At 40.4% G+C, this 16083-nt stretch overlaps 1 protein-coding gene across 10 annotated transcripts in view; it reads left to right on the forward strand.

Moving 5' to 3' along the window:
- The window catches only part of LOC126456978 (stress-activated protein kinase JNK), a 582548-nt gene that overhangs the window by 536851 nt on the left and 29614 nt on the right, over positions 1-16083 (forward strand). For all 10 annotated transcript variants that reach the window (XM_050092923.1, XM_050092927.1, XM_050092930.1 and 7 more), the window contains one exon: positions 5973-6097. In XM_050092923.1, coding sequence (XP_049948880.1) covers positions 5973-6097 — 125 coding nt within the window. The remainder of the gene's footprint in view (positions 1-5972; positions 6098-16083) is intronic.

Consider the following 16083-nt stretch of genomic DNA (forward strand, 5'->3'; position numbering starts at 1 on the left):
CTGCAGATTAAAACCACAGAAATTTCAGAAAGGTAGAGAATTGATGTGGTCGGTCCTGAATAAGTTAAAAAAAAAGTTGTTGAGAGTTTCAAAGGGAGCTTTAGATGAAGAAGATTGACTGGCACATGGGAAAGAAATACAGTGGAAGACAAATGGTTAGCTTTGAGCGATGAAATAATGGAGGCCACAGATGATCAAATAGGCAAGAAGACAAGGCCCAGTAAAAATCCTTAGGTAACACATGAGGTGTTAGATTTAATTGATGGGGAAAAAAAGAAGCAGGCAGGAGGGAATACAAACATTTATAAAATGCCTAAGCAGGAAAGCACAAAATGCCTAAGCAGATCTGGCTAGGGACAATTGCAAGGCTGTAAAAGCACCCTTGAGTTGGGAAAAGTGGAGTTAGAGACAACTTCGGAGAAAAGAGAAGCTACCACGTAAATATCAAGAGCTCACTAAACAAAGAAGAGAAAGCTTCCAGATGGAATGACATACAGGAAGATGGTACAAGGGGAATGCACTTAACAACGATATTATAGAAATGGAAGAGGAAAGAAAATAAGATGAGAAATAAGATAGTGCAAGAAGTGCTGCTGCTTGCAGTGTGTTTCAGTTACCTGAGACTGCAGTCGTGTGTGTGTGTGTGTGTGTGTGTGTGTGTGTGTGTGTGTGTGTGTGGGCGGGCGCACGCGCGCGCGCGCGTATGTGTGTCTGTTTTTCACAATGGCCATTGGCTGAAAGCTTTATGTGTGAAAATCTTTTTTTTGTCCTACCGGCAACTCAGCATCTCTGCTATATGGTGAGTGGCAACTTTCCTTCTCATAATATTGTTACATTCCATCCTGGATTTTCTATTGTTTGATAGTGCAAGAAGAATTCGACGGAGCATTTACAGGCCTTAGTTGAAACAAAGCTCTTGCAGTAGATGACATTCCCACAGAATTATTGAGGTACTTGGGAAAGCGAGCCATATTAAAGTATTTCCCCTGGTTTTCAAGATACACTGATGTGCCAAAGAAAATGGTATTGGCATGTCTGTTCAAATTCAGAGATATGTAAACACGGAGAATACGATGCTGTGGTCAGCAATGGCTATATAAGACGACAAGTGTCTGGTGTAGTTGTTAGATTGGTTACTGCTGCTACAATGGCAGATTATCAAGATTTAAGTGAGTTTGAACATGGTGTTACAGTTGGCGCACGAGCAATGGGACACAGCACCTCCGAGGTAGCGATGAAGTGGGGATTTTTCCATACGACCATTTCACAAGTGTACCATGATTATCAGGAATCTGGTAAAAAGGCCCATCAAAACCAACATTGGACTGTTGATGACCGGAAACGTGTTGTATGGTCAGATGAGTCTCGTTTCAAATTGTATCAAGTGGATGGACGTTATGGGTATGGAGACAACCTCATGAATCCATGGACCCTGCCTGTCACCAGGGGACTGTTTAATCTGGTGGAAGCTCTGTAATGGTGTGGGGCACGTGCAGTAGGAATGATATAGGTGCCCCCCCCCCCCCCCCCCATATGTCTATAACAGATGACACTTACGTAAGCATCCTGTCTGATCACCTGTGTTCATCCATGTCCATTTTGCATTCTGATGGACTTGGGCAATTCCAGCAGGACAATGTGATGCCCCACACATCCAGAAGTGTTACAAAGTGGCTCCAGGAACATTCTTCTGAGTTAAACACTTCCACTGGCCACCAAACTCCCCAGACATGAACATTGTTGATCATATGTGGGATGTCTTTCAACGTGCTGTTCAGAAGATATCTCCACCCCCTCATATTTATGGACAGCCCCGCAGGATTCATTGTGTCATTTCCCTCCCACACTACTTCAGATACTAATTGAGTCCATGCCATGTCATGCTGTGGCACTTCTGCGTGCTTGTGTGACTGTACATGGTATTAGGCAGGTGTATCAGTTTCTTTGGCTCTTCAGTATATGATACCCTGGGAAACCAACAGCTCGCATGACAGATTTACTGGCTGTTTGCCACCACTTCCACTGCAAGACAGCTGTGCACACTTTCCCCGAGTGTTTCATGTACAACGTTTGTGCTAGTCTGGAGCTTCTCCCGCCTGTATGTCACTGGCCCAGTCCCCACGACAGTAACAATATGTATGTGCCACTTATACTGTGTGATTGAGTGTACAGATGTTTTCTTTTGAATTTTTTGTTAAATTTCTGTTTACTATGGTATACACAAAGAATCAGCAATGTCTCTTGTATTGAACTGTGCAAAAACAGAATCTTAGGTGGAATGTCAGCTTGCATTAATACAAAATTTCCTGTTGTGCTCTTTCCCAGTGACTCAACGATACATAGATTAGTGAAGAAATTTCAAGAGATTGGATCCATGTTAGACAAATGTAGGTGTAGAGAACCTAATGATTTAACTGAAAGTAATTAGACAAGATAGGAGAGGCCTCAGAAATAAGTTTAGCACTTCAGACTAGCGTTGTGTCAGTACTGTCTGCTCGCAGAGCTGCACACAAACTCAAACTGAAACTACACAAAATAATGGCAGTGCATCAGCTGACTAGCTCGACTTAATTATTGTAACTGGCTGTTAAGCTGTGTGTGTGATGGGGAGGTTGAGCCCAAAATACTGGTTTTTTTTTTTTTTCTCTTCTGATGAAGCATGTTGGCATTTGTGAGGGAACGTAAATTTGGAGAACCGTTTCATCAGTTACATCTAGAGCCTCCGCATGGTGTGAAAACAGAACTGTGCAATTAGTGCAAGACAAATCAATAAATCTATATTTTTCCATGAAACAATAACTTCTGATAGGTATTTGAACAATATACACTCGATTCTTTTTTTATAAGAGAACTAATACCTAATGAAAAGACCTGTGGTTATTTTATGCAGGACAATGCAGGACCACACATTACTAATGTTTCTGTGTGATGCAAAGTGTTTTTGATGATGGATAGTTGACTGGCCTTTTCGTTCTCCAGATCTAAATCCATTTGATATTCAGTGTTCCATACCTCAGTCACTAAAAATGGAACCCTAATTGGACACATTGTCTGTCTGTTTGTACAGCTGTTCAAAACCATTTTTCTCGGGAATGGATAGATGTATCAAATCGAAATTTATATCGCGTTCATATGCCTATGGTCCCAAGGCTGTCTAATAGACATTTCCTTCCAAGCCAATGCAATCAAAAGATACAACCATTTATGTCACATATTTTAATACTCATAGACCCAATCATTGACCTAGAATCATGATATTTGGCAAGAAGCAAGGTTTCACAGCAAAAGTAGAGGAAGATATCAGAAAATTGTTGATTTGTAATTATATAACATGAAAAAAAATATTTCTTGTGTCATTTGTTATCAGACTTCAGACTTGAAATTAAAATATTCTCAGAAGTCCTGGAATCCCTGAGGCCAATAACTTGCTAACATCAGTGCTGATAACAGGCAAAAATCATAAAGATTCTCAGTGCATGAATTCTGCTCACACCTGGCCAATTTTTAACTTTGGGTAACATTAAAAGCTAAGCATCAACTAAACTCTTAGTTAAGACAATATAAAATTGTCACGAAGAACCCACAGTCGAATCAATTAAAAGGATTAAAAGATAATGTCAATGTAAACAATCCCTTTACACTTGAAGAGCTAGAATACAGGGTTTGATTTACCATTTCCCAAATTTCGGCAGCTTAAATTCATCATGTGTTTAACGATGTATTCAGAATTTGTGAAACAGCTCTTGAAACAGAAGGGCATCATTGTGAGCTCCTGCTTCAAATTGAAATGTGCTTAATTTAGTCAGATTGCATCATTGTTAATGCTCAAGTCAGAGTAAGTGCATGCAGCTGTTTTTCTGCAGATACAGGGGCAACAGCTGGTAAACCTGCTGTCCGAGTTGTTGGCTTGCCCCAGGTGTCATACATGGAACACCATGTATATGAAGGAGGCGAAATACCCTCAGACTTAGGTATGAGTGTAATAATCCTTTTTCCAAGGAAGACAGGAGATGAAAGATGTGAATATCACCAAACCATAAGTCTCATAATACACAACTGCAAAATACTGGCAAGAATTATTTACTGAAGAATGGAAAAGGTGGTAGAAGTCGATCTAGTTGAAGATTACTGTGGGTTATAGAGAAATGTAGGAATACGCAAGGCAATATTGATCCTACAACCTTTTTTAGGTTGAAGAGAGGCGAACATACATTTATAGCACTTGTATACTTGGAGAAAGCTTTCAAAAAATGATGACTGGAATACATTCTGTGAAATTCTGAAGGTAGCAGGATGCAGTAGATTATCTAAAACTAATGCAAAGCCAGTTTGCAGTTATTGGCATTTAAGGACATGAAAGGGAAGAAGTGGTTGGCAAGGAAGCGAGACATTGGTGTAATCTGTCCCCTGCGTTGTTCAGTTCATATACTGAGCAAGTCATGAAGAAAACCAAAGAGAAATTTGGAAACGAGTAAAAGTTCAGAGTGAATAAATAAAGTCTTTAATGGTTGCTGATTACATTGTAATTTCGCTAGAGGTGGCTTGGAAGTGCAGTCGAATGGATGCATCTTGGCAAGAAGGTTTAAGATAAACGTCAACAGGAGTAAAACATGTTTAATAGAATTCAGTTGAATTAAGTCAGTTGATACTGAGGGAATTAGATTAAGAAAGGAGACTCTATAAATAGTATACGAGCTTTGCTACTTGGGTACCAAAATAAATTATGGTGGTCAAAGTAGAGAGAATTATAAAATATATGGAGTGCAGTTTTGTACAAAAGTGTAAAGCGGAGGGTGAAAATTGTGGGGACCACAGCTCAAATTTAGTAAGCATGTTTAAATGTATGTAGATTGCTATAGTTGTGCGAAGATGAAGAGACTTGCAAAGCATAAATTAACATGGTGAGCTGCGTGACACCTGTCTTTAGACTGGAGACTTTAACATAATTTACATCTACATCTACATAATAATAATTTGTTGTTGTTGCATAAAATATTCTGGCATAGGCCATATATTTAATTGAAATTGAAACAGAAATTGTAATATCAGCCTATAGTCAGATGAGGGGGAAATCAGGCATCCTTAAGTTTTAGGACACAAGGAAAAAATCAAATGCCATAATTTTTCTCAGTTATTTTGAATTAGAAACACTTTATCAGAGGCAAACAAGGAAGGCCTGACAGCTTGTTTCATCAGCTTCTGAATGAGTGAGCTGTTGGATAGTATGATAGTTAAAAATAATATGTATTTTTGTGTTCTATTTGTGACTACTCTCTATTCTGTTTATCACGCTTATGTACTTCTGTTGAATAAGAAAAACAATACCGTAGAAACAGAAAATGTAGTGGGACATGTTGTGTAAGCTAGTGTAGCTTCAGAGCTTCAGGTGAAGTTACTTTGCCGTAATACAGTAATGTCCAGTATGCCAGGACATTGGACCATGGAATATTTCCTCTATTTGTTAGTGTGGCCATTTTAATCAACATGTACAGAAATTACTGATTTTTTTTCAGATAACAAATGAACAATCTTTATGAAAGCTGTGTTGGTGTAAATCCTTGTTAATCCAGATGTGGTGCATTATATATAAGAAGTAGCTGCAATAGAAATGAGTTATTTATTTTTTTACATTTCCCATTGATGTCCACTGTTCTTTCTTGTGTAGGCATTATAGTGATTGTGCAGTCACCTTAAAGCTGGCTCTGCTTTTTCAACAAACGTCCTCAATGTCAGTGTGGTATTAAACTGTATTCATCCTCCTGTTTGTTTCCTCCAGCTCTTTCATTTCTTATTGGGAGGAAGAAACCTGCAATTCTAACTGCAGGTATACTGACATCCTCAATTTTTTTGTCTGCTTACCACTTGCTTAATAAGTGTTTTTCTCATAGTAACATAGCCTAACATATGAACAGTGTAATTTGATGCCCTATTTATTCATTGTTTTTAGTTTTGTATTGTCTGTTTAATTACAGCAAGTCAAGCTCGGGATTTGCTGTCAGGCATGCTTGTAATTGACCCTGAAAAGCGGATATCAGTTGATGAAGCTCTTTTACACCCATATATCAATGTGTGGTATGATGAAGGAGAAGTAAATGCTGTAAGTATTGAATACTTACTATCATGAATATATAAGTGCAGTCCTGTGTCACATATTTAATGAGTCCCTACGTCAAGGCACTGTCCCCCTTTTATTAAAATATAAATATGTGAAATCACTTTCAAGAAAAGGGAAAAAACTGATGTAAAAAAATACTGCCCAGGCTTATTTTTGATTGCCTGAACATCCACAACATTCTCAACAAATGTCAGTTTAGTTTCTGGCAAGGCCTATTAATAGATGACGCTATTTTGTCTTTCACCAATAAAATTGTGCAGTCTTGTAACAACCACTTGGCAGAGGTTGGTATCCTATGTGACCTGCTAAATAAAACAGTTCTGTGAGTTAAATGGAATAATTGGAATAGGGATTAAGTCTCATGTTACAGATAGGAAGCAGAGTGGAACAATTACTGATTGTAATTGTGTCCCAGCTTCATTTAGTGGGGCTATGAAGGTCAATGCCGGGTTCCATGCTGTTTCTTATACACTGAAACCAGTTAAGCCAACCACTTGAATTTTTGTGAGAAAGTGGTTGTATGGAGGGTATGGTCTTCTTAAATGGTGATCAAGGTAAAATATGATGCTGGACATAATCATTCAAACACAGTTAATGACAACAACTGATACATTGAAAAACAAGTTCTTATAATGTTTTAATAACTGTAATAACAATATGGTACATATCTAATTATCATGTGCACACACTTTTTCGTACATTTGTTTACAGTTAAAGTATCCTATTCCTTTTCCACCTCTTATAGTAAGTACATCAGTTTTTGGTTGGAAAGCTCAGATGCAAGGGACTTATGTGTAGCAATACCCTCTAAGGCATTGCCTAATGGGATTGCCTCTACAGGAATTGTGTCATCTTCACTACACTGGTTTGGTTGTCACTAAACTGAGGATCTGGGTTCATTTCTGTGATGACATGTTACCAATTATCACCACAATTGAAGCAGTAAATTTCTTTGTTCACTGTAGAAATGTACAGTTAAGTTTTGGCGGCTTCGCACATGTGATTGAGGATGTTTATTGATTCATCACTACTTTCTACAGTGTCCATGTCTTGTGAAGCTTGAAAACCAGAATTAATGAACCATTTTCTAATTGTCATTTTCCACTCCATAGCACTCACTTTTAATCCAGCAGACATCACGTAATGTCACAGACGTAGGTAGGTCATGCACAGATGTGGCATTTTCGATTTTTGCAACTATGAATGCAGAAGATTCTTTCAATAATGTAATTTAAAAGACCAGATCACTCTTTGGTTAAGAGCCTGAACACACAATGTTGTATTGGCAGGAAAAAAAATTGTTTCAATATTTGATAATTTTTTGCTGCAGTGATGCGATGTATTATCATGGAAACTATTTTTGGTGTTTATGAATGCTCATTTTTGAATTTACATTCTTCAGTCAAGAATGAAAAATGTCACCCAGCATTCGCACATTTTTAGCCAAGATACAGCAAGCACCATGGATGATTTCTTCCTTTTCAATGCAGAGGTTAGCACGAAGACTGATCGTTAACATTTGTCTTGCCATTTTGCCTCCTTTGCACTGATCACCCTTAACAGTTAGTGTTTTGTCTGGAATAGCTTTAAAAAAAATAGACCAGTTTCATCCATGTTGTAAATGTAACTATCTCAATAGCAACTTGTAATTATAGTAAATCTCAACTTCCAGTTAGAACATTGTCAAATGGTTGACTCCATCTTTTCTTCGAATTTTCGTTGTCGTTACGTTCACATTCTTAACATACACTTTGCAATTTGCAATTGTATTCTGTATTTGATTTTTGCCACAGGTAAAGTCACTCACTGAGATTTTCCTTTTTCACTCTCTCTAGTAACAGAAATTTGCTGTTCTAGTGAAAGAACAAGTTCTCTTTTATTTGAGGTAGCCATAACTGTTCACTACAGAGGAAAAATCAGAACTGTTTGCTATTAGAAGTACAAATGACAATGAAATTTTAGATGGTTTTGTCACATTGTCAACGAGAAACCTTCAGTGATACACTATTGTAATTCTCCCTTCTGTGATTGTTTGTGGTTGCATTAAAGGGAGGGCGTTGTCAGTTAAAGAGTGGTCTTTGGTCCAGAAAAGTAGTGGTCATCTTAAAGGGTATAAAGATGCATTGATCTTATGGTAGTTTATTTCAGTTCCTTAAAAATATGGTTGTTTAGAGAGGGGGTCAGTTTAAAGGAGTGGTCTTCTTTAGAAGTTCCACCGTATTTATAAATTTCCTCCCACTCTGTTACACTACAGTGGGTAATTTCAGTGGATAAAAAACAGCAGAAAACCTGTAAACATCTTCCTCAACTGGTTTAGCTGCAGTGGAGTCACTCTGAATGTCAAGTAACTCCTGATGTCCAATTGCATGTCATACAGAAAGAACACAAAGAAATAAATATAAAATGTAAAGAATAAGAAATTCATCAGGTGGACTCTGCTAGGTTCTTGGGTTTGTGCGTTGGTAGCAAATTGAATTGATCCTGCCATGTCCCAGATCTAGCTAGAAGACATAATTCTGCAAACTTTGGCTTCTGCACAATTGCATCATTTGTACTTAAGGAATCCATCAGAGCAGCTTACTTTCAATATTTCCATATATTGTTGTCTTACAGCATCACCTTTTAGAGGAAGCCATTAGCAATTTCTTTTTTCCTCAGAAAAAAGTTACATGCATTATTAATTGTGTTCATCTGATGATACACTCTTGCAGGAATCTGTTCTGTGAACTACAGACTTTTACATTAAAATTTCATACACCTTTTCCCTTGAGTGTTTCATAAATAAAACCTTCTCACTTTTCATATCATGGCCACAGTACAAGATCAAAATTCATTCTAGTCATTTAATGAACTTTTTAGCATAAGTGAACAAGCAAATATGTAGTTCTTTTCTATAACTGGTTTGTCCCATTAGTGTAAGCATTAATATAAATAATGTTTTGTCAGAGAAGATGATATATTGATTTTCAAATATTGAGATATGCATAACTCATAGTGAATGCATAAACACTAATTCTGGAATACTTTAGGATTAAGGAGACCATTCACCGAAAAGGAAAAATGTTGAGTTTGCGACAGACACTTACAAAAGAAAGGGAACATGCTAGCTTTTGGAGTTATCCTGTGATGAGTTAGAGAAAACACACACACACACACACACACACACACACACACACACAACACACACACACACACATTCTCAATCACTAGCCTACGGCCCTACATGGGGTGCTGACTACACTAACAATTTTCAGCAGTCGGGCAGTTTGTGGTGTGGATAGTGTCAGTTGAGATGGACAGAGGGAAGTGGGTGGCAGGGAGATGGACTGGGGGTGGGTGGCTAGTGCCTCAGAGGGAGGTGGCTGATTTGCTGGCTAGGGACATGGGAGGAAGGGGTAGCAGATATATGGGCTGGCATGATTAAAGTGGCTGTTGGGAAGCGGCACATGCTGGAGGTGATGTGGGAATGTGAATTGGGAGGGGCAATAGGACAAAGGAAGGAGAAATTGCTGGGTGGAGGATGTGGAGACAGTGAGTTACCTAAGACAGAGGCCACAATGATTCCAGGAGTGGAGGATGTGTTGCAAGGACAACTCCCACCTGCACAGTTCAAAGAAGTGCTGGCGGTGATGAGAAGGATACAGATGACTTGCCTTGTGAAGCAACCACAGAAGTTGAGCATGTTGTGCTCAGCTGCATGTTATGCCTTCAGTTGGACAACCTAGTTCCTGCAACAGTACAGTGGTGACCATTCATCCTGGTGGACAGCTAGTTGATAGCCAGACCAACATAAAAGACTATGCAGTGTTTGCAGTGGAATTTATGTATGGCATGGCTGCATTCACAGGTGGCCTGGCCTATGATAGGGTAAGTTAAGCCTGTGACAGGACTGTAGTAGGAGATGGCTGGCTGGGTGAATTGGGCAGATCTTGCACCTTAGTCCATAGTGATTCCTTTGGCAAGGGATTGGGAATGAAAGAAGCATAGGGATGGACAAGGATGCTGTGTAGGTAGTGTGGGTGATGGAACACCAGGATGGGTAGGAAGGGTCTTGGCTAGGATGTCCCTCATTTCAATGTATAATGAGTGATATTTGAAGCCCTGGCAAAGGATAAGGTTCAGTTGCTCTACTCTAGGGTGATGTGGGGGCACTCTTTTGTTTTGTTTCTTGGAAGTGGTGGGAGGGTTGGGTGGGAGGGGGTTGCGAGAAAGTGGCGTGCAAAACCTGTTTGTGGACTGGGTGTGTGTGGGAGGGGAGGGGGGGGGGGTTGGTATTGCTGTCTGTGAAGGCCTTTGTGAGACTTTTAGGATACTGAGCAAGGGAGTTCTTGTCACTGCAGATACGTCACCTGTGAGTGGCTACAATATATGTGAGGGACTTCTTGTGTGGTAGGGATGGCAGCTGTCAAAATTCAGGTACTATTGGTGGTTAGTGGTTTTAATGTGGGCAGAGGTGTGGATTGAGCCATCAGGGAGGTGGAGGTCAATGTCCAGGAAGATGGCACTGTGAGTAGAGGAGAACCAGGTGAAGCAGTAGTGAGAAAATACGTTGTGGTTGTGAAGGAATGCAGGTGTGTTGTATTGGCTTTGAGTCCATGTCGTGAAGATATCATCAGTGAACCTGAACCATATTTGTGATTTGGGGTTTTTGCAGGTTAGGAAGGTTTCCTCCAGAAGACCCATAAACTGATTGGCACAGGAGGGTGCCGTGTTGGTGCTATGCCATGGATTTGTTTGTACACCTTCTCTTCAAAGGAAAAGTAATTGTGAGTCGGGATGTAGTTGGTAAGGCATGTAAGGAATTAAGTGTTGCATTTGGGGTCTGAAGGACATTGAGAGATATAGTGTTTGATTGTGGCAAGATATGAGCAGAAGGGATGTTGTATAAGAAGGTGGCATCAACAGTAGTGAGTGGGGATAGAGAAGGTAAAATGGAGGGGATGTTGGATAATCAGTGAAGGAAATGGTTCGTATCTTTGATGCGAAAGGTTAGGTTTTGGGCAGTGGTTGGAAGTGTCGGACAACATGAGCCAAAATACTTCCAGTTGGAGCACAATAACCAGTGTGGATGACGTATCTGCGGTGACAAGAACTTGTTTGCCCAGTATACTGGAGGCCTCACAAAGGCCTTCACAGACAGGCACTACCCTCCAAACCTAGTTCACAAACAGATTTTGCGTGCTATATTCTCACCCTCATCCCCCCCCCCTCCCCCCAATTCCTCCCACCACCCCCAAGAAATGAAACAAAGTACTGCCCCTTCATCACCCTGGAAGGGAACAAATCAACCATATCCTTCACCAGAGCTTTGATTATCTCTCATCCTCCATCGAAATGATCGACGTTCTACCCAAGATCATTCTCAAACCTCCTAAAGTGGTGTTCCGTCACCCACCCAATCTACGCAACATCCTCGTCTATGCATATGCCACTTCCTTTTCCAATCACTTGGTGCAGGAATCACGATAGACCAAGGTGCAAGACCTGCCCAATCCACCCTCCCAACACATCCTACTCCAGCCCTGGTATAGGCTTATCCTGCCTCACCATAGGCCAGGCCACCTGTGAATACACCCATGTTACATACAAACTCTGCTGCAAACACTGCATAGCCTTTTATGTTGGTCTAATCAGCTGTCCATCAGAATAAATGGACATCACCATACTGTCATCAAGAACAAAGTCAATCACTCACTGGCACAACATGCAGCTGAGCACAGGAAGCTCAATTTCAATGGCTTTGTGACAACCAGAGCCAGCTGTATTCTTCCTTCCACCGCCAGCTACTCTGAACTATACAAATGTCCTAGCAATTCATTGTCCACTCCTGTTATCATACTGGCCTCAGTCTCAGGTATTCCACTTTCTCCACACCCTCCATCCTACAGTTTCCTCTTCCTTTCACGTTGCATTCAGCATGTATGCCTCCCACTCGCTGCTACAATCACGCTAGCCCCCCCCCCCCCCCCCCCCCACCTTGTCTCACAAAAGCCATCTCCCTCCTTTCCACTTCCCACACCCAACACTAGCACCATCACAACCAGACTATCTGCCAAAAAATTACATTGGCACTGTTAGTCATGCTGGCACCCACGTCCATCTCATCCAGGGCTAACACTGAAAGGTAGCAAGTCTTCTTTCTTTTGTATGCGCCTATTGATAACTCTACATTTCTACTTTTCAGTGAGTGGTCTCCCTAATCCCAAAATATTTACATTCTGCAAGAACTACCCTACAATACTAATTCTGATGTATTTGTTATATTATGTAGAACTACCTATTTATTTCCAGGTATTTTGATATACCATTAGTTGATATGAGTGCTACTGTGAATCTACCATATGCTGAGGTGGCGAAAGTCATGGATTAGCAATATGCACTTATACAGATGATAATAGTATTGCATACACAAGATGGAGAAGGGCAATGAATTGGCGGAGCTGTCATTTGTACTCAAGTGATTCATGTAATAAGTTTCCTGATGTGTGTATGACCACATAACAGGAATTAACAGACTTAAAACACAGTCTGGTAGTTGGAGCTAGACACTTGGGACATTCCATTTTGGAAAGTGTTAGGGAATTCAATATCTGTGAACCACAGTGTCAAGAGAGTGCCGAGAATAGTAAATTTCAGGCATTACCTCTCACCACAGACCAAGAGCAGGGATGTTTGTGTACAGTTGTCAGTGCTAACAGACAAACAACACTGTGTAAAATAAACATGGAAATCAATGAGGTCTGTACAATGAACGTATCTGCTAGGACAGTGTGATGAAATTTGGCGGTAATGGGCTACAGCAGCAGATGACAGACACAAGTGCCTTTGCTAACAGGACAGTGCACTGTGCAACGCCTCTCCTGGGCTTGTGACTGTATTGATTGGATCCTAGATGACTGGAATACCCTGGCCTGGTCATATGAGTCCTGATTCCAGTTGACTAGATCTGATCGTAGTGTTATAGTATTGTGCACACCATATACAGCCATTGACCCAGGTTGTCAACAAGGCACAGTGCAAGCTGGTGGTGGCTCCAAATGGTGTGTGCTGTGTTTACGTGGAATGGACTTTGTCCTGTACTCCATCTGAACCAGTTGTTGACTGGAAGTGGTTATGTTCAGCTACTGTGAGACATTTGTAGCCATTCGTTGGACTTTATGTTCCCAAACAATCATGGATTTTTATGGATGACAATGCACCTTATCACTATGCCAAAATTGTTAGAGATTCTGGACAATTTGACGAGTGATTTGGCCACTCATATTGCCAGCCGTGTATCCCATCAAACATTTATGGGGCATAATTGAGAGGTGCACAAAATTCTGCACTGGCAACACTTTTGCAATTATGGATGGCTATAGAGGCAGCATGGCTCAATATTTCTGCAGGGGACTTCTACTATGCCAGGCAAAAGGAGGTCAGATACAGTATTAAGAGGTATCCCACGACTTTTATCACCTCAGTGTATTGTACCTTACAGTATCCATCTACATAAATTTTATAAAAAAAAAAATAATGATTTTAATTGGTGTAAGAACACTGAGCGTTCCATATCTTAGCAACTCTAGTGCTATTAGGTTCAACAGAACTCATAATAAAATATAATAAATCAAAATTACTGAGAAATTATATTATTTAAATTTTTTTTTGTTTGACTGATGGTTGGTTGTTAGCAGAATCTTAGAGTCTTAAATTGCACAAAAAGAAAAATTATTTGTTGTACGGGGTGTATAAAATGTGTCTCACAAACTGTGAGCATTTATTCATGACATCAAAACATTACAGAAAGTTTGTTAGGAAGGTATGAAAGGGTTTTTAATTTGTGGTGTAAAAAAGATATATTTATCAAATTCATTTACATTAAAAAAAATTTCCTAAGTGGTCACCTGCGTCCTTAAGCCTGTGTTCTATATTTCTCTGTACGTGGTGGAAAATCAAGTTTGGAAACACTCCCTTGGAATTCAACAATGGGTGTGGGAGTTGAATACACCAAGGGTTTTAAATGTTCTCAGGGGAAAACAAAGATACTCGCAAACTATACATGTAAAGTGAAGTGGAGCACCATTGTGCATAAACCACATTCCCTGAATGACAGTAAATGAAGCAATTGTTGTCTGAGAAACCGCAGATGTGTTTGACAGGAAAAACAATGTGGAAGGAAGTAGGGCCAATGAGATGGTCATGAATTATTTGACCCCACGTATTGAGACTGCACCTCTGATGATGTCTGTCTTGTCTGACTTCATGAAGGTTTTCATAAACCCAGACATGATTTTTATGATAATTGAAGATCCATCATATGAAAATCTACCCTCACCAATGAGTAAGGTACATGCTGAGAACTGCAGACACAGCACACTTCTCAAACATGCATGGGCATAAAGCTATTCTTGGCTGAAAATCTGCCTCTCTTAGTCCGTGCAGCTATTGAAGGTGATACAGGTACAGATTTTTATGCAGAATGTTCCAGATCATCATGTGCTTAATGACTTCCCATTTTTGCAGTTGTTCTTGTAAAATTAGGAGTTTCATCCACAGTCTGAAGAATTTGTTCCTCGAGCTCAGGCATTAGTGCATTGTGTAGCCTCCCAGCATCTGCAGCTCTCTTCTCAAAAAAGTCTGTCTTTCACAAGCACTAGTGGAGTTGTACAAACATTTATCCTCAAGACAGCTGCCTCCCAGCATAACATGCAGCATAAATTTGAGGTGGTGCGTCCCCATTGCTATTTGCTAGGTTGTACATGTAGTGCATATCTGTCATTTCAGTCACTGATATGTTGTTGTGATATGTTGTGATGGAAGTTACTCTGAAACTACTGTGATGTGCTCTCTACTTCCTGTGAGCTACATCACTATAAACGACTGTGCCAGTGTAGTGTTCTGAAACTGCTACACAAATAAATTAGTCCAAATAAAATAATTCTTATTTATTGTAACTCACAAAATACCTTGACGTGAACTGTGGTGCAGACAACAGAAACTTAGTCAATGTCTCATTATCACTCTAATAATGTCCTACAGAGACGAAGTCCTTAACGGCAATGCAGCACTACAGCTGTGATGATTCCAGTAGCAAGTCTGCTTACTGACATGGCAGATGGCAGCTCTTAATAGTCTACAACACAGGCAGGTAACTCCGTAACTGCAACTGTTGATTGTAGAATCAAACTACAGAATGCAACTGCAACTCTCTCTGCAGCTTATAACATCACGTGAATGATTACATTGACTCCATGTGTTTGACTGTTGCTGCTAGAGATAAAGAGCTTGTCACTCATTGGCTCTCCTGGCCAAGTGATACCATCATTATCCCTGGCTGGAGTCTGTGGGAAGTGTGGCAAAGTAGGTCCTTCACCGAAAGTGACCTGTGTTGAACAGCCACTGTGACTTACTGCTCAATGCCTTCCATTTGGTACAGGTAACCTGAAATACAGGAACGTAAACAGAAGGCATAAAAGGATGATCCAACAGCCCCCCCCCTCCCCTCCCTTCAGGAGGGGGGAGGGGAAGGCTCTTCTTTGTTGGTTGTTACCAAGAGTTGTGGACAATGTCCATCTGTGTCCTGGCCTCCAAGATGAAGCTGTTTTTCTCTACATCCAGGCAGAGCCAGTGATTGCCGTGTGCCAGCAATGCTACTGTGTTGAAAATCTATATGCCCCCACATGGGAAGATGCGTTGTTGGGACATGTGACTGAAAAAGAGCTACAAGGACTGTAAGGCAGAACCATTCTGAGACACAGTCAGGTTCTAGTGATGTTTTGTCTCCTGGCTGTCCCAACTGAGACACTGACTTGGAGATTATGGTCCTGATTGTGAGCTGCCATTTCTCATGGTGGAAGCCTGTAACACCTAAGGTGTCCTGGTGGTGGAGTGCCACCTGGGATAGGTAGGCGGTACTTCTGTAAGCAGAGAGAAACATGAGAAAAGTGTCCTCTCAAATGTGCTCAGCCACTAACTTCCACTTTTGA

This window comes from Schistocerca serialis, chromosome 2 (genome assembly GCF_023864345.2).
Source record: "Schistocerca serialis cubense isolate TAMUIC-IGC-003099 chromosome 2, iqSchSeri2.2, whole genome shotgun sequence".
NCBI classification, from domain to species: Eukaryota; Metazoa; Arthropoda; class Insecta; order Orthoptera; family Acrididae; genus Schistocerca; species Schistocerca serialis.